This window comes from Girardinichthys multiradiatus, chromosome 8 (assembly GCF_021462225.1).
Source record: "Girardinichthys multiradiatus isolate DD_20200921_A chromosome 8, DD_fGirMul_XY1, whole genome shotgun sequence".
Taxonomy (NCBI): Eukaryota; Metazoa; Chordata; class Actinopteri; order Cyprinodontiformes; family Goodeidae; genus Girardinichthys; species Girardinichthys multiradiatus.
This window is the reverse complement of record NC_061801.1, coordinates 16,606,454-16,624,818: the sequence shown is the minus strand read 5'-3', so window position 1 is coordinate 16,624,818 and position 18,365 is coordinate 16,606,454. Positions and strand designations below refer to the sequence as shown.

General features: G+C 41.7%; 1 protein-coding gene across 9 annotated transcripts in view; it reads right to left on the bottom strand.

The window, feature by feature from the left end:
• rapgef1b (Rap guanine nucleotide exchange factor (GEF) 1b) overlaps positions 1-18,365 on the bottom strand; it is a 51,397-nt gene that overhangs the window by 14,839 nt on the left and 18,193 nt on the right. For 3 of the 9 annotated variants that reach the window (XM_047372253.1, XM_047372258.1, XM_047372259.1), the window contains exons 1-12: positions 12,897-13,005; positions 11,584-11,729; positions 10,275-10,453; positions 7,796-7,952; positions 7,616-7,704; positions 7,376-7,534; positions 6,930-6,980; positions 6,282-6,396; positions 5,773-5,953; positions 4,226-4,747; positions 2,815-3,017; positions 851-1,012 (exon numbers count right to left, since the gene is read on the bottom strand). In XM_047372253.1, the coding sequence (XP_047228209.1) occupies positions 851-1,012; positions 2,815-3,017; positions 4,226-4,747; positions 5,773-5,953; positions 6,282-6,396; positions 6,930-6,980; positions 7,376-7,534; positions 7,616-7,704; positions 7,796-7,952; positions 10,275-10,453; positions 11,584-11,729; positions 12,897-12,990 (2,058 nt within the window). In that variant the 5' untranslated portion in view covers positions 12,991-13,005. Of the gene's footprint in view, positions 1-850; positions 1,013-2,814; positions 3,018-4,225; positions 4,748-5,772; positions 5,954-6,281; positions 6,397-6,929; positions 6,981-7,375; positions 7,535-7,615; positions 7,705-7,795; positions 7,953-10,274; positions 10,454-11,583; positions 11,730-12,896; positions 13,006-18,365 lie in introns of those variants that run through there. The other 6 variants (XM_047372257.1, XM_047372255.1, XM_047372260.1 and 3 more) reach the window with 4 other exon arrangements.

Sequence of the window (18,365 nt, the reverse complement as noted above, 5' to 3'; positions counted from 1 at the left end):
CTACGGGAAAATAAAAATCATTATGTCCATCCCAATGAGGAGGTTTTGTTGAAAAAGTTCCTTTAGGCCGAAGTCTGCTGTTCCTTTAAGAGACTCCAATGGTTGTAGTCTGCTGAAGACCTGACCACCGTTCCATCTCTTTACCTTCTAAAACATCTTATGCTGGGTTAAAGTGTCACTGAATATATTACAGGCATAGGAAGCCTGAATGGATGGTACTTAAAAAAATAAGCCAACACTAATTGCAGTCCAGGCAAGTTTTGGCGTACGGTAATATTGCTATAATGATATATAAGAATCGTGTAGCCTTATTTGTGACCTTGATTGTAGGTTGAGTATTCAATCATTACTTATAAATTCATTAAAAAAAGCTTATAATGACAACAAATTTTATCTTCTGCAACATCTGCAGCAGAAATGTACTTTTTGAAATTAGAGTTTTTGTTTATACTTTGATTTCTGAAGAGGAGCTCAAGAGCGCCCCACTTTTGTTGAATTTGGACCTTCAGTGGCGCCCCAACCCAAACTTGGGGAAACACTGCTTTAGTTTAGCAAAGACACACACACAAAGTTGGGTAACAACAAGCCAAAAGAAGCACACAATCACAACAAGTAGCTACAAGTGCACATGGATGGATGGGTGGATGAATGAAATCAAGGGTCCCACAGTGACAAAAGCCCCGACACATGAAGCTCTGTCAGGAACCAATGCAGGTGAACAGACTCGCACATCTGGAACAATCAAAGGTCAAGTCACCTTAGGACCACTCTACCACACAGCACCCATGCTGGAGTCGCCTATGGGAAGGACTGGAGAGAAACGGGCTCCCTCCGGGGGGTCACGACTCACCGTGGGCGTGGTCAAAGACGCCTGGCCGATCAGGTAGGAGTTAGAGACGGACATGCTGAGGCCCAGCCCAGAGCCTGCCTCCTCCATGGCCGCCGCAGACGGCTGGAGGTGGCAAGAGAGAGAAGAGGAGGAAGAGGAAGAAGGGGAAGAGGAGTGGGAGGCCTGAGGAGGAAAACAAAGAAGGAAAGCATAAAGAAGACAAAAAGAAATAGAGAGTAATTGGGGTTAAGGGAGACGAAGAAGAAATACATGGTGTTAAAAGGAAAAAGAAAAAGAATGAACAGTTGATTACTCTAGTAAGCAAGACTGTGTTAGAGCAGATTAAATCAAAGCTCAGAAGCAGCACAATAGTAAACTCAAAGTGATATAAGCTGCGAACACTCCTACTGCTAAGATGAGACAAATCAGACGACAGATGGAGGGATTCATGGATCATGACTTACAATATTTTGCAAAACTCTTTACACCCCTCCAAGTTTTCTGCATTTTATCACATTAAAACTCCAAAGCTAGTCCAACCAACTTTGCACATCTAGAGGCTGAAATTAACTTTGACTAGCTTTCTGGTCCCTGATGGAAAAAAAGCGCCCCCACAGGATGATACCGCCACCACCATGCATCACAATAAGGATGGTGTGTTTGAGGTGATTTGCAGTGATAGTTTTCCACCAAACATAATTTTCTGTGTATTTGAAAAAAAAAAGAAAGTCAAAAAGCATCAATCTTTTTCTTTATTTTTCACAGTTAAACACTGATTTTTGTTTCCCATAAAATTTCATCAAAAGTTAACAGATATGAATTCTTCCGTAAGGCAATGGAACAGACTGGGGAGTTCGGTAGTCGGTAGTCGAACCGTTGGTAGTCGAAGTTCACATGAGGCGTGCAGGTATCACAAATCATCAAATAAACCTTTTGATATCCTTTGCTTTGAAGCTTCACAGAAAACCAGCCCAACTGCTACATGGTCCAAACATAGCCAATATGATCTGCTCTAGGGTTTTATTTTCAGCCCTTATCCACCCAGCAGCTGGAATTACTTTTTTTCCCCTGCAAAGCTGTGTAAAGTCGCCAAAGCATGTAAGGCCGCAACATGGGTTTATGCATGGGGCAAACAGGCTTATTCCACCGGGCCTCGAGCACATCAAGTCCAAAAACACGAGGCCGGATTAAGGCCTGCTGCAGTGGCACAAATGTGTGCAGTGTGACCATATCGCTCGCAGACAAAAGGATGATAAGGGGGGGGGGGGGGGGGGGGGCGTAAATGGGAGGTAGTTCATGAAATCCATCTTCTTTTCCAAGCCATGAACCAGAAATATACCCTGAAGAAGTGTGTTATCTGCTTATGGTTCACAAATATGACAGTTCAATACTAACAGAAAACTTAAGGCTGGATAAATTTGTCATCTAGTTGTCCGTTTGGACATCTAGAGGAGAATTCAATCATTTTTATGATGAAAAATAAAGAAAAACGTCTAGGGCCTTAAACTCTCTTCAAAACCGTTTTACATCAAACTCGAAAAACCTGGTTTGCGATGATCTATCCTATTGTGTCTCCTTCGCCGCTGATTCACTGGCAGGCAGTTGTCTCAATTAACCCAAACACCACCTCAGAGTAAGATAAAATCTCTGGATCTGATGTGCAGCAGATATAATCTTTTTCTGTCTGCCGCTGGCGGCTAATGCCTCGGAGCTCACTCAAATGTCTGCTTTGGCTACAAAAATGAACAAGAATAAAGACTTATAGTTTCATTGATGAACATTTCACATCCACTCAGTCTAAACTGGAAAAAAAAAAACAAAAAAAAAACAGAGGAATTTAAATTACAGCTCTGCTCACACAGTTCAACTGGATGAATCCGGCTGTTTATGTACTCCGAGCACAGTGGTATATGAGACAGGGAGCAGTATGAAACTAACTGGCTTGCAAACCTCAGGATAGACTGCCCACATGGAGCGCTTCTTACCAGCTGTCTTTGTTTCGGAGGCAACGCTGGCGGCTGTAGGGGCTCGTGAACCGAGTCGGTGCTGCTGAAGGAGTCGTTGAAGCCGTAGACCTCCTGGAAAAGTTTGTTATGTTGCTCGTAGATCCTTTCACTCTGTGGCATCTGGTAAAAAACGGAGGGCTGTGGCTCTGAGTAGTCCTCCATAAACTGCATATATTGGAGAACTGAAGGAGGAAGAAGGATTAGATGAAACAGTATTAAATCCTATACATGCATTTTATTCTAGAGGTTTTATTTCAAACATCTTAAAATGTCTACCTGTAGCGTCATATTACTACACAACGTTTGATATATTTTACTGGGACTTTATGTGATACACCAACAAAGTAGTGCCTGAACACACCATCCCTACAATAACACAAGGATGTGGCTGCATGATGCTGTGGGATGTTAGTAGGTCCCATTCAAAGTTTTACCTTAAATCCAACATTTGAATTTGTAGCAAGTCTTAAAAATTGGCTGGTCACAAGGGCCCGCCATCTAAAGCTGGTAGAGACATAAACCATAAGACTCACTGCTGCAACTTCAGCAAAAAGTTGCTCTATAAAGCAGACTCAGGAAGACTGGATATAAATTCAGGCCACATTTTCAGACTTTCAGTAGAAAAACTATTTGTAAAATCATGTTTTCCTTTTTCTTCACAATTATGTTCTTGTTTGTGTTGGTCTATGACATAAAACTCCAATAAAATACATTGAAGATTGTTGTTGTAACACAAAGAAATGTAAAAAAAAAAACCCCCAAAAAACTGTCTAATATTCTGCTATTTCCTGAAAACGTTGCTCATTAAAATGTCTCAGCAATCCTCAGCAGCTGTTTATCATCCATATACATTTAACAGAACCTATAAGAACGTTTTCCAAAACATTGTTAATAATAAATAACCCAGACTACGTTGTTATGACAACCACCCGTAGTTTCTCAGAGGGGACAAAACTCCAGGAAGCTTGTTACACTTCTGACATTCTACATGACTGTGGTCATACTCTGTAAAAAGGACTTTGACAATGAGGTATGGCTGACTGTATGGATGACATAATATAGTAGCTAGTGAGGAAGTGACCAAATATTACTCGCTACGGTCCTTCTCCCAGCCCTATTGTGGCACATCCTAGTATTTACTTCCTGTTTCTATTCACACTAAATATTTCTTTGACATAAGCTATGCTTCAAGAAGCTGATGATCGAGCGCTGTCCATGTCCGGCTTTCCTTTTCCTAATTAACCTCATTATTTACTCTTCCCATGATTAGCCTTTGTTCGTTACTTTGCTCTCTACTCCTTTGTCCTACATTCATCTGATTCAGAGAGCGTTTTCTGTTGTCCTTTCTCCTTTGTTACGTCCACAGCCTTACCTCACCCCTAAAACTTACTGTGTCTGTTTTTCTTCTCAGGAAGCGGCGGAGGGCTGGCGGGGACATCTGCGCTCTCACTGGCCATGTATTGGGAGACAAAAACTCCCCCATTCGTCTGGGGCATGGGGGAGATGGGTGTGAAAAGGGGAAATGGTGGTGTTGGGTTAAGCTCCTCTTCTGACAAGTTGTCATACTGGGAGGGGTAGCGCTCATACAGAACCCTGGAGCCTCCGTCAGGGAAGGAGGACGTCTGCGTGCTGCGTCGCTTTTTCAGAGGCAGGGCAGGGGGAGCGCTGGTGCGGCATGACTGTAGCGGATTAGTCTGCTTGGGTTGGGTAGTCCAGAATTCTGGCTGCTGGGATGGAGGGGCACTCAGAGGGGGGTGTGTGAGATGTTGTCCAGGAACAGGGGATGAGGACTCGCTGTGGGACTCGGGCAGGGGGCTTAGGCAGCCCCCCACCTGTGCTGCAGGTAGGTTGTCCCCAGCAGACAAGTCCTGGTGGAGGAAGTCATAATCTGGGTCATAACTCTCAGTGTTGTCTGAAAAGGTAAAGAAAAGGGTAATGTTAATAAGGTGATTATGATAAAATGAAGATACTTCAAACTGCTGGCTAAACGTCCTAGCCCTAAAGAAAAGTAGTTTTTGCTAGGTTAGCTAATATTTATTTTAGAAGATTTAATTGCCCTACTTCATTTCTTTCCCCTCAACAACTCAAGTTAGAAAAATTTACAAAGCTTTCTCTTTTGCACCCGTTTATGATCACCTCATGAAGTTAAGGTCCACCAAAACTGATCTCTGAGCAGTCAAAAAGGTTCCCATACATTTTTCATGTCACAACTCCATACTTTTTCAGGCGCAAGTTTCCACAGCTCTCAATCCCTTTATAAGCAATTGTTAAAAGTATGAATACAAAGGTTCACAATGAATTTATGGCAGATATTTTTGCAGTGCAGTGCTTTAAGTATGGAGGCTGCAGAATGCTCGCACTGGAGGAAAGGAAGAAAGGAAGAAAGGCAGGAAGGAAGGAGAGGCAGATGTGGAAATTTTATGTACGTATGGATGGAGAAATGGATGGCTGAATGTATAGACAGAAAGATGGATGGATGGCTGAATGACTAGAAGCATGGATGCCTAGACAGATGGATGGATGCATGAACAGACGTGAGCAGCTGTTGGACAACAGGATGAAAAGAAAGTCTGAATATGGAACTATTTTCTTTTTCTATACTTATCCAAAATTGACAGTTATCTAAATTCCCATTTTATACTATTTAAGAGTTTGTAGAAACAAAGCATTTTGTAAATAGCCTACTGCATAACATCATGTGGCAACCAGATGATTAGTGTTAGTTTAAATGTTAGTTTTCCTAAAATTAGAATAGAATAGAATAGAATATGGCTTTAAAAATTTGTCAGAAGCAAGCTATTTCAACGGAAAATACAGAAGGAAAATTAATTTAAAAAATTTAGACAGTAATTTTGTGCATATCAACAACCCACCAATAAGTGTCCTCAACACTGTACCTATGTGAAAATCCCGCTGGACTCGTGTTTGTGTTCTTACCCAGCGTCTCACAGCTGGTGTTACGAGAACACTGACCGCTGTCCTGATCCATGGAAGAAAGCTGTTCGTCAGACTTGCTGAGTTTCCCCATGCTGCTGCAGGGAGAGAGACGAGGGGAGTCTCCACCGTAGGAATGGCTACCTCCGGAAAAACGCCTCTGAAAGAATTCGTGCTCGTATTCCTGCGTAGAAAGAGAAGATTCACACGTCGTGACTCTCTTAACTAGAACCTGCTCGTTAGATTGTGAAGGATGAGAACATGTTGAAGGACAAAGATCGTGATAATGTTTATATGACACATTCTGGCCATTGCTGTTCTAACGTCTTCAGCAGACAAATCAGATTTCTTCTCCTTGGTGCTTCTTACCTTTTTAGTTAAAGTACAGTACTGGAGTATGGCTAAACATCCTGAGACTTAAATTTAAGGGTTATGCTTTAACACAGGACACTGTAACAGAATTGTGAATTTACTCTAGGAAACCAGGATCCAGAATCAAATCAACCCGTCACCTGTCTGTGGTCGTTGCATGGTAAACTGGAGCCACGGCTCATTGGTGCAACCACTGCCACTGGTGTCGGGGAAGGGGCTGACTGACGTTTCTTAGGTGGAAGTGCTGGTGGTGGACTATAGGGGAAAGAAAAACATTCAAAAAATGTACAGATATGCAATGATAGATGGAAAGTGACCTAAGACAATCACACAAGCGCAAAAACCTTTAAGTATGTGTGCACATAGATTACGCATGTTTAGATACATGAACACAGACACTATCTTTCCTACTCTGTAACGGTGAGATGAAATCAAGAATGTTTTATGACAGCCGCTCTCATATATGGCATGGAGTCATCCTGCCCATCACACCTAAATACTCTCAGAGAGTTAATATCAGGTCAAAATGGGGTAGGGGTGGGAGCGAGCCAACAAAGGTGACCATGATATGGAAGCTAGCAAAATAATTCATTGGTCAGTCACACACTCTCATGCACCAGACGGCCTTCTGATTGGATGAGGAGGTCTTCAGCAAGTTACCAAGGATGGCACAAACTTTAGGATAATGCAACCATGCAAGCCAAATGCCTTCATCCAATCCAGAAACTTTGTGAGGTTTGAGGGTGGGATGTTATTATGAAATCAGATGACCCTATGGGCTGACATACTTCTCCTTCTGAGCGGGTCTCCTTTGGCCAGCGTCAGCACTCAACTGTGCTCTGTTCCCAGAATGGAGACCAAGGACGAAACAAACAAATAAATAAGAGACACAGCAGGAAGAGTAAGAAAAAAGGAAGCACATCTCTAAAAAGTTTGAAGGTTGTGCAAGAACCTGGGACCCTAAAGCTGGAACAGAAACAACAAAAATGCTGAAAGAAAAACTCCTATATCTAAGGCTTCCTTACTACTTTATTCCTATTTTGCTGAGTTACAAAGGAAAATTGCAAAGGTATGTTGGAGAAAAGCAACAGTTATGAATAAATGTACAATGAATAAATGCAGAGTAGGTAAATGCTAATAAGGTCTGGATCAGAATCCAAATTGGGGTTTTAGTATTCTGTTCAATAGGCAGAAAAATGACTAATATTGTGAATACAGTGTGTGAGATAGTCACCTGAGTTCTGCCACTTTGGCTTCAGGAAGTGGAGGTTTGGGTGGGGCTACATCCTCATCGTGTAGTTCAGGGGCAGCCTTTGCAGGGGAGGTTGCTGAAGCCGTCCTATTAGAGACATCCCGCCCGCCATCTATCGAGGGTGCCTCCACGGATGCGTTGCTGCACACACAAAAAGCCACCCGTGTAAATGAACTGCTTTGAGTGCTTGTTTTATTCGAGTGGGTTTTGCTTTATGTCCACCTCTCAGCTGTGGTGACGGGTGGTGCTGGTTTATTTGGGGTGGTGGGTGATGGCTGCTCTTGCTTCTCGATGGTCAGCTTCACCAGTTCCTGTTTGCAGAAATACCTCAACATTTACAACTCATTCATTAATAGCCCCGCCGGATGAGGAAAAGAATGGCAAAAGCAGCTAACGTTGTACCTTGACGCCATCCAGCACTGCCTTGATAACGCTTGTGACGGCGATCACGCTTTCTTTGTCGTCCAAGTCGATGCCATCCAGCATCACCTGGTCTGCCCAACGGATGAGGTTGGCCAGACTCTGATAGACGCGGCTATGGCATGACGACAGCGCCGAGCTGCCAAAAACGATGAGAGAGGCAGGGTGAGGGTTCACGTGAATTAAAGGTGCAGACAAGAGAAATTGGAAGATGAAGCGGGACTTGGAAAAATAAGACATGTATTAGATGAGCACATATTCAACAGGAAGTAAAAACAACCCCAAAAGCAACACCAAAACTGACTTGCAGTACCTTGTAAAACAAATAAATGCCAATGTATTTTAAAGAGATTTTTTCACACCAACACAAAGTAGTGTATCGTTATGAACAGGCAGGAAAAGTCTACATGGTTCAAAAGTGAGGAAATGCTCTTATATTCAGTCCCCTTAACTCTAAATAAAAATGTTCAGAAATCATCTACTTAGGAAAAAAAGTCTGCCTTGACGTAGACTCAGCCTAAACACAGCTAACTTTGATGGTGGTTATAAAAAAAACAAACAAAAAAACTGACTCACGAAGACCAAGGAACACCCCAGACATGGGGGTGTTTGGGGTTTTCCCAGATACCCCTCTGTTCTTGAACAGTGCTCTCCATTATTTGAATAGTGTATGGCATGACTAAAAACCTATTAACAGTGTCCAGAGGAGCAGCCATGAGCCCCATATTCACTCTAGATGAGCTGCAGGGAACTCTTACTTGTGCACTCCACAAACCTTGACTCTATGAAAGAACAGCAAAAAGGAAGGCAGAGGAGTTATCCATGAACACTTTGGCACAAGTCATGCAGGGAATACAGCAAACATGTCACGTCAAAATGTTACTTTATTTGCCTACATGCAAAACATAATGTATGGGAAGTCTGTGGGATACTGGAAGTAGCTAAATACAGGGCAATTTAGAAGGGAAAAAAGTTAGAGGCTCCAAAGGGCTTAAAATTTGCAGATTATAGAATTGTTTATTGTTATCAGGATTTCTTTGTTAGGATAAAAAATAAAAGGCTAAATTCGAATTGACACTGTCTGAATACACAAAAAACTGACAGTATTGTTGCCATTGTGTGGAGCCCATTTCATGCAACCTTTAAAGACCAATGTTTGTTTGTTAGGCTGTGACTGCAGTGACCTGCAGACACAGCCATACGGGAAACGTTTAAATACTTATTACTGTCACTTTTATCGTGATCGCATCGCAATAAATACATCATCATATCAAGATAAAGTGGTTAATCCATATCACCCATCCCTACTATCCACACATGTTTTCCACCTAACATGACTAACCGTTAGCCTTCCTGAGGAAAAGATTGGGCAAAGATTTCAGTCACTAGATATGCAAAGCTGGTAGAGACGAGAGGCTGCAAAAGCAGCAAAAGATGTTTCTATAAACTACTGGCTCAGAAAGGCTAAATAAATGCATTATGTCCTACTTTGTGTTGGTCCATCATGCAAAATCCCAATAAAATACACTACAATAGGTTGAGGGTGTAAACTAAATGTGAAAGAGGTTAAGGAGCAGGCATACTTTTGTAAGGCACCCTACCTTAGTGCATCTAACATCCATCATAAAACATATTCTAGGGCATAAACAAATGACTGACAGCAAGCTCAGCAGTTGGAATAAGCTTCGTAGCCTTGAAGGCAGCATTAACAGCAACACAAAGAAGCGGGGTGTCGTTTCTCCAAGTGGCTCGTTGTACATTCAGACCCAATGCTAAGGTGTGGCATAAGCCTGTATCAACGTGTAGCAAATGATTCACGCCACAGGAATATTCCTCAGCTGTCTCTGCAGGGCTTACAGCTGAATCTACTGGAATTAGAAGGATTGGGGGAAAGATATGAGCAATGGGTTGCAGTGTAGCTGGGTATTCTGTATTTCTAACAAAGGCAGCAGCTCATCACCTCTGACCTCCATTCCTTTACAAGTACTGATGGAGATGCAAGGGATAAAAGAGACAAAAGACAGAGAGGTTCCAACATGCCCCGACAGTCAACAAAAACTGCCCATGAGAATTCTTTCAAAGGTTTGGCTCATTCAAGCCAGACAGAAGTACAGAAAGTAAAACAAAATGACTGAAAAGAATAATCCTTGTACCTAAATGGTTACGAGACATCAACAGCAAGCACAATATTCAGATATAAAGAATAAGAAGCCTTAAGATGAGGAATATCAGCCATAAAACATTATCAGTCTTGGATGGAAAATCAATATCCTACAGATCTTATCATGCAGAGAAACTGTGTCAAGAGACAAAATGAAAGGCAGTAAATAATACGCTGCCTAAATATAGATATACAGTGAAGAAAACAGCTCAAGAAATACGTATAGTATTTCCAGCAATAATTACTTTTGAAGACTGACCTCCATCTTTTTGAAAACTCTTGCAGAAACCAGTGACTTACCTATGCTGTATCCGGGCCTCTACTTGGACCAGAGGCAAGATCGCTTCCAGGACCTTGCTGGCTGAGCCCGGCAGCATTTCCAGCACTTTTTTCTCCACCACCATTTTGTCCACGATGGTCTTGAAGTACTTCAGAGCACTGACCACCTCCTTCTCGTGCTCCTCAAGCCTGCTAACCTTCTGAGAAGAAAAGTAAAATGGACATGTAATCAACTATTACCCTTGAATGTAACCACTGACATTTATAATGCCAACTAAGAAAAATTCACACTTTTATTATGACAAATCAATATTTTTAGAATCACAATTCTCTAAGTCAGTGGTTCCCGGTTTGGTTTTAAGATCCTCATCAGAAATGTAAGTGAATATCAAAAATGAGAACGAGAAAGTAAATATTTCTGTTGCAGATGTTAGTGACGATAGAAAAACTGTACTTACAAATATGATAAAATATCATCTAAGCTGTCGATGCCGTTTGTGTTGTCATTTAGGACGATGTTTATCTATTTGACAGCCAGCATCACAAGGCTCATACACCATTACTTTGAGCTCTGCTTCAAATATATTTGCCTTGGTTTATATATCTGCTTCCCCATTTTTCAAAGTGGAAGCAAATTGATGTTTCTGCGAAAATCATTTTTTTCACCTAAAAAAAAAAGGAATCTGATCATCCTCCGCTATCAGTTTGCTAAAGTCTTTGTTTATTCTTTTCAGACTTTTAGATAGGTATGAGAAATGACTGCTTAATTATAGTCCCACCCTCCTTTACCTTTAGACAGCAATGAGGATATGGACCGCAGGTCCCAAAAAAATCTGAGAACATTCTGGGCGTTCTGTGGGATCTCATTAAAGAGACAAAACGATCATAGAAACAGTGATGGAAACTTTTTCATAGTTTTGAATGTACATCTTAAAAACTTTCATATAATTTGACCAACTCCTACTGTAACCGACCCATGCCTACTTTAAAGCATCCATCAAGAAAGACTGTCCCTAACCCCTACCTCTAAGTCTCTGCAATACCCTGATATACTAATCACTCTGTACCCTAAAGAAAGATGGACCAGAGCTGCTCATTCAGGAAGGATGGATGCTCTACTCGGGTCTTTATAAATTAAAACGCCAGCTGTAATGGAGCTAACTTCCACAGCAACTGGAACACTGTGGGAACCCGCAGGGTAACTCTCACACACAAGGGAATGCAGGGACACAAAACACAGAAAGGGAAAATAACAGACTCACAAAAACACGGAATAGGTAGGAAAGATATGCATTTCCCATAAGAGTTGGGTAACAAGGTGCATAACCACCTTGTTAGCAGGTTTCTCAGTACTCTTGGCTGCTGGCTCTGGCTGCAGCTGCTTCGCCTTCTTGGATGGAGTCCTTTTGATCTTGGGTGAGTGAAACTTGTCCTTCAGTATCATGGTGAGAGTGGATAGATGGGACCGTTGCGAATCTGCGGACAGAGGAAAACAGAGGAAGTTGAGTGGTCAGTCATGGCGTAAACATGTTTGGGGTGGGGGGCACAAGCTCAGTGAAGTGCTAACGCCACTACCGCACAGTGGCGCTCTTGTGAAACTGAGCTAAAGAGGGGATCAGATGTGGACACAAGCGAGATGCCGGAACGAAACTGGAATCTTAAGACTGGGATACACCAGGGATTTTTATCAAGTATGTGCAGCATCTGTATTTCATCTCTTCTGTTTGTCTTGCATATAAATCTGCCAGGCAGTCAAGGTTCTTCCAGCAGCCCCAACATGTGTGCGTGTGAAAGGCAAGGGCAGAGCAGATAAACCTGGCCATAATAAAAGCAATGGCATCAAAATAAATCTGTGCTGCACTAACTAGCTTTCTATAGTTACATTACTTACCAGTTTGCATTTTCATAAGACAGAGACAGCAGCATTTAAAGAGAATATTTCTGCAGAAAAATTGTAGCAGCATGATGCAGTGGGAATGTCTTTCTTCAGTAGGGACAGGAAGGCTGGTCAGAACTGATGGGATGATAGCGCTTAATACAGGCACGACAACTGCTGTTCGATGCTCTCCATCCAACCTTACGATTACTTTTGCAAAATAGGAAGAGCAACAATTTCTGTCTCTGCGAAAATCTAGTAGAGATTCCCGAAAGACTTGTCGCTAGTGTAATTGCAGCGAAACATTGTTATATATAGCATTGACTCAAGAGGGATGATAACAGCAATGAAACTGCTCCATGGCGCACTACTAACAACATTTTTAACATAGCTAAATGATTTACCAATTTGATGCGTTCACAGAAGTGACAGATAGCTGCATTTAAAGAGTGTAGAATTGTCTGCTCACTCACTGCCTGCCTTCACCTCTTTGTCCCTCTCTCTATCTCTACCCCAAAGTAATTCATGAGATAAATACTAATAACAGCACTGGGAGTCAGCAGGAAGCGTGGGTTTTATCAGTGACAAAATTACTCCTCTATCTGCTGTTATCTCCCCTTAGTTCGACGACAGCGGGATCTGGCATTCCAGGGCCAGCAGTGTAAAAAAAAAGCACTCAATGCTGAACAGCAATCAACAGCCGGGAAACGGCACACAACACACTTCCAGCCACACTGTGCTTTCGTGTACGTCATCGATCAACGTACCGTGCACATATCCATCCCTCTGTTCCCGCTCTTCACCCTTAATCCTCCTCATCCTCAACCATGAGTAAAAGCCAAAGAGCACTGAAGCCGCCATAGACGGCTGGTGTGTCTCATTAAAGATGTTGATGAGGAACGGTCCAAGTAGCAATTCTTCCTAATTCGGAGATGCAAGAGGGATATAGGAAAAGTATGCTTCTTATTTTACATTGTACACTTGTAAAAAAAAATAAAAAATAAAAAGTATTTTGCAATCTAGTGCAAAAAGTAAAGCAATACTGGCTGCTTTGTAAGGGGGAGTGACTAATTTATGTTGCAAAGCTGATTAAAAAATCTGCAGAGTTACTGGAAATGTACCTCTTGGCACATCCTTACCTTTAAAATGCATTTGACCTAGTTTTCAGTTTCCAAATGGGTCAAATCAGTCACGTGCACATGGAAGCCAAAATAATTCCCCACACTTAAATATGCTGCCTCTGCTAGTTCGAAAACAAATAAAAAAATGATATATAGCTAGTTTCATAAGTAGTCATTATATCACCAAACAGCATAGAGGCAAAACGTCTATGTGTAACGGACTCGTTTAACGACGGCTGTTTTTTTTAAAATGTGACAGTAAAAAAAAAAAAACATCATCTTGTCAATCTGGCAGGGTTAATTGAGACGAAGCAAAGACATAATAGTAAGAGTTTAATAAAAAGAAAAAAACAAAAACAGACATGTGGCGTGACAGGGCACAATAAACAGCCTGAGGAGAGAGAAAACGTCCTTATGTCAACAACTGTTGAAACAATGAGTTATAACTTTGCCACAGGGAATGTTGTGCTTCGTTGCATGAGAAGGTTAGGGGAAACACCAAAAGGATTTTACTTCTCCTCCCAACCCTGTATTATTTCGACTTTTTAAAAACACTCCATCTAACAGGCTGCATATTATTACATAGTTATAGTTCCACAGTTATTCTGTGCTTACTGGTATTGTGATGGTGATATATTCACTAAACATTGTGCAGCCCTAATGGTGATGAGGAACAGAAATATTTACACATATTAAAGCGTTTATGTTCAACCATGTTGAAAAGTATGCTGATATTTGTTGTGTTTGTGTTGCTGACAAACAGGTGCACCATCACCAACATAATAATAATAACAATAATAATAGTCTATTTATACAGTACAGACCAAAGGTTTGGACACACCTTCTCATTCAAAGAGTTTTCTTTATTTTCATGACTATGAATATTGTAGCTTCACTCTGAAGGCCTCAAAACTATGAATTAACACATGTGGGATTATATGCTGAACAAAAAAGTGTGAAACAACTGAAAATATGTCTTATATTCTAGGTTCTTCAAAGTAGCCACCTTTTGCTTGGATTACTGCTCCACACACTCTTGGCATTCTGTTGATGAGCTTCAAGAGGTAGTCACCTGAAATGGTTTTCCAACAGTCTTGAAGGAGTTCCCAGAGATGCTTAGCACTTGTTGGCCCTTTTGCCTTCACTCGGCGGTCCATCTCACCCAAACCATCTCGATTGGGTTCAGGTCCGGTGACTGTGGAGGCCAGGTCATCTGGCGCAGCACCCCATCACTCTCCTTCTTGGTCAAATAGCCCTTACACAGCCTGGAGGTGTGTTTGGGGTCATTGTCCTGTTGAAAAATAAATGATGGTCCAACTAAACGCAAACCGGATGGAATAGCATGCTGCTGCAAGATGCTGTGGTAGCCATGCTGGTTCAGTATGCCTTTAATTTGGAATAAATCCCCAACAGTGTCACCAGCAAAGCACCCCCACACCATCACACCTCCTCCTCCATGCTTCACGGTGGGAACCAGGCATGTAGAGTCCATCCGTTCACCTCTTCTGCGCCGCACAAAGACACGGTGGTTGGAACCAAAGATCTCAAACTTGGACTCATCAGACCAAAGCACAGATTTCCACTGGTCTAATGTCCATTCCTTGTGTTCTTTAGCCCAAACAAGTCTCTTCTGCTTGTTGCCTGTCCTCAGCAGTGGTTTCCTAGCAGCTATTTTACCATGAAGGCCTGATTCACACAGTCTCCTCTTAACAGTTGTTCTAGAGATGTGTCTGCTGCTAGAACTCTGTGTGGCATTGACCTGTTCTCTAATCTGAGCTGCTGTTAACCTGCGATTTCTGAGGCTGGTGACTCGGATGAACTTATCGTCCGCAGCAGAGGTGACTTTTGGTCTTCCTTTCCTGGGGCGGTCCTCATGTGAGCCAATTTCTTTGTAGCACTTGATGGTTTTTGTGACTGCACTGGGGGACACTTTCAAAGTTTTCCCAATTGTTCGGACTGACTGACCTTCATTTCTTAAAGTAATGATGGCCACTCGTTTTTCTTTACTTAGCTGCTTTTTTCTTGCCATAATACAAATTCTGACAGTCTATTCAGTAGGACTATCAGCTGTGTACTGTATCCACCTCCTGCACAACACAACTGATGGTCCCAACCCCATTTATAAGGCTTGAAATCCCACTTATTAAACCTGACAGGGCACACCTGTGAAGTGAAAACCATTTCAGGTGACTACCTCTTGAAGCTCATCAACAGAATGCCAAGAGTGTGCGGAGCAGTAATCAAAGCAAAAGGTGGCTACTTTGAAGGACCTAGAATATAAGACATATTTTCAGTTGTTTCACACTTTTTTGTTCAGCATATAATTCCACATGTGTTAATTCATAGTTTTGATGCCTTCAGTGTGAAGCTACAATATTCATAGTCATGAAAATAATAAAACTCTTTGAATGAGAAGGTGTGTCCAAACGTTTGGTCTGTTCTGTACAATTTCATAATTACCAAGGTCATAATTTATAGTGATAATATTTTTAATCCATTCAAACTTTAAATGTGGGACTGCACTAAAGCACAACCATAAGAGCAGAGACTGAAGTTCACAATTTGCTGGACATTTAGTTCCAGCTTGAAAAGACCCACAAGAACCATGTCCAAGTCTGCAGCTGCAGAGTAGAGCAACACTGACATGAGTAAAATGATTCACCGCCATGCTCGGTGCAGCTGGTCCCCCAGACATCATCACAGTCCCTGAAGCTTAGCTGTCTGAGAATGGCTCTCTGGTCAGAAACATCAGAAAGTCAAGCTTCCAGCATGAACACTACATGGACAAAAGAAATAAAATAAGCTGTGTGAAACTAACTCAGTGGGAGGTACAAAGACTAAAGAGGGGAATACAGTGAGGTTCTCTGTTATAGTCAAGCAGGCCTCTCGGCGTTCACCATTCAGCAACCAGGCCATCGCTCCTGCTCTCTGTGGCTTCCTGTCTGCTGCTGGCCAGAGTTATAGGCGGGTGGGGTCATGGGTTGTAATGTCTCATGTACTGAATCGGACTAGTCATGGACTGAGCAGAGGAGTGAAAGAAAGCTTGGAGTGAAAACATTTCTTCCAGCCATCTAGGCCCATACACAGGTATTGTGAAGTGGCCTAAATTCAAGTCAAATGGGTACATGACAATAAGACTGGGTAAGCTACTGAGCAGATAACCTTGTCTTAAAGCCATTATTTTTTAATACTTTGATACTTGTAGACCTTTCAAAACAATACACATACAAATCTTTAACAAAACATTGTACACTGATTAGTGGTGTAGTCTAGAGAGCATTCAAGCTGCTTAAGGCAAGGCTTTGTTGCACAATAGGTAAACAAACGCATACCCAATGTAGAGAACGTTAGTTTATGGATGCTCCTAGTAAAAACTACGTTTAAAGCAGCATTAACCTAATTACTAATTTAGGGTGGAGGTAAACCTGATCTCTATGAATGCTGGTTTATTGGATTAGACACTGTGTCCATCAAACACTCTTCAGTGCGTATGCCATTACTGAAACAAAGTCTTTCATCATAAGTCGGGTAAGGCACAGTGATGCAACAACCTGCTTAAAAGAAACCCCTTTTGACTGCATGTCCAGTTCATTCAAGCACTGATAGAAAAAAAGAGTAGGACTTTCAGCAGATAACAGGAAGGCTGAACGAAATAAATTATAGTTGCTTGGGTTTATCCTTTTCAAGGTTTCAGCCTCTGTTGTGGAACATGTTGGATTTAGAGAGGCAGCCTTTAGCGGAATCTCACAGATAAGTTATGAATGTACATTCTCTAGTAAATATACACAGAGACAGTCATGTTCATAATGCTAACTGCACTAATTACTAATGTTAAAATTAGATTAAAATATCAATCCCATAATATTTTGCCTTGGCTTTAAAATATTACTGGAATCTTGTTTTACAGCAACGGCTCCCTCACACAGGCAGTGTGATAAGAACCACCCATGTCAGGAAGGCTAAAGAAAATAAACTAAAATCAATGCCGAAAATATATCTTAAATTATAGTTCTTGAAGAGACATCAGAGCTGGCCACAAAATACTGATCTTTAATGTAGACAACATTCTTGCCAGTAAATACACTTGTTTACTGGCTGTGTGTTTTGCCCAGGGCTGTATAAAGAATTAAAACAGCTAAGTTGTGGTGTTATCAATATAAGACAGCTGGTAGGTCCATCACAGGTTCTTCCCACTCTGACCAACAGGATGATTACAGGGTGAAAGGACACAGAAGAGAGGTTGTGATTCAAGTTACACAAACAGCTGCCATCTCCTCCTGAACTTCATGTTTATGAAAGTGTGTGTGAGCCCTGCATTTAACTGACATGTTTTGCCAGCTTCAGGAGGAGTGAGACAAGAGTCTGAAAGGTCATTGTTTGAGCTTGGGCAGCTTATGGAAAAAAAACAAAAACTGATCTGAAAGCTTGCATTTAATAAATGCAATAAAAAGGCCAAAACAATTATTTCAAGTGTTATTATATTCCAAAGAAATAGAGCACTTTAACTACTCTGCCTAAAGAATGAATAAACAGGCGGACTGAAATCTCTTCCTTTTCTCCACAGATCATTTTATATAAATAAAAGAAAATTAAAAGATTATACCCTTACTCTAAGACACGTTTGTTTATCTTGGGTTTATGCTCTACAATATATAGGCTTTGTTTCCCCAGTGGAGACTAGGAAAAACTGTATGTATGAACAATAATAGACAATTTGATAGTAAAGAGAAGCAGTGGGGCCACCTGCTGATTAGGCTGAGCAAGGAGTACACATGTAGCACACAAACCTGGAAGTAAGAGTTGGCTGTGTTTTTGTTTTGGACTGATTCCATGGCAACATCTCTGAACAGAGCAAGAGGTCCAAGCGGGCTGGCAGCTAACATTGTACATTGTCTGCTCAAAAGCCTATTTCCTGGTGCTGTGGTGCATATCTGAGCAAACACCCAAGACGTTAATGGAAACAGTGGGGACTACAGCGACTCATCGGCCAGTAAGGCAGTCTGTTACCATGGAGAGATATGGTGCAGGCTGGTGGAAACACATTGCTGACCAATGTGTTGCACTGATTTCAACTCCCTCTGCTGCTTGGTCATCAAAAGTTGTGTCAGATGCTGC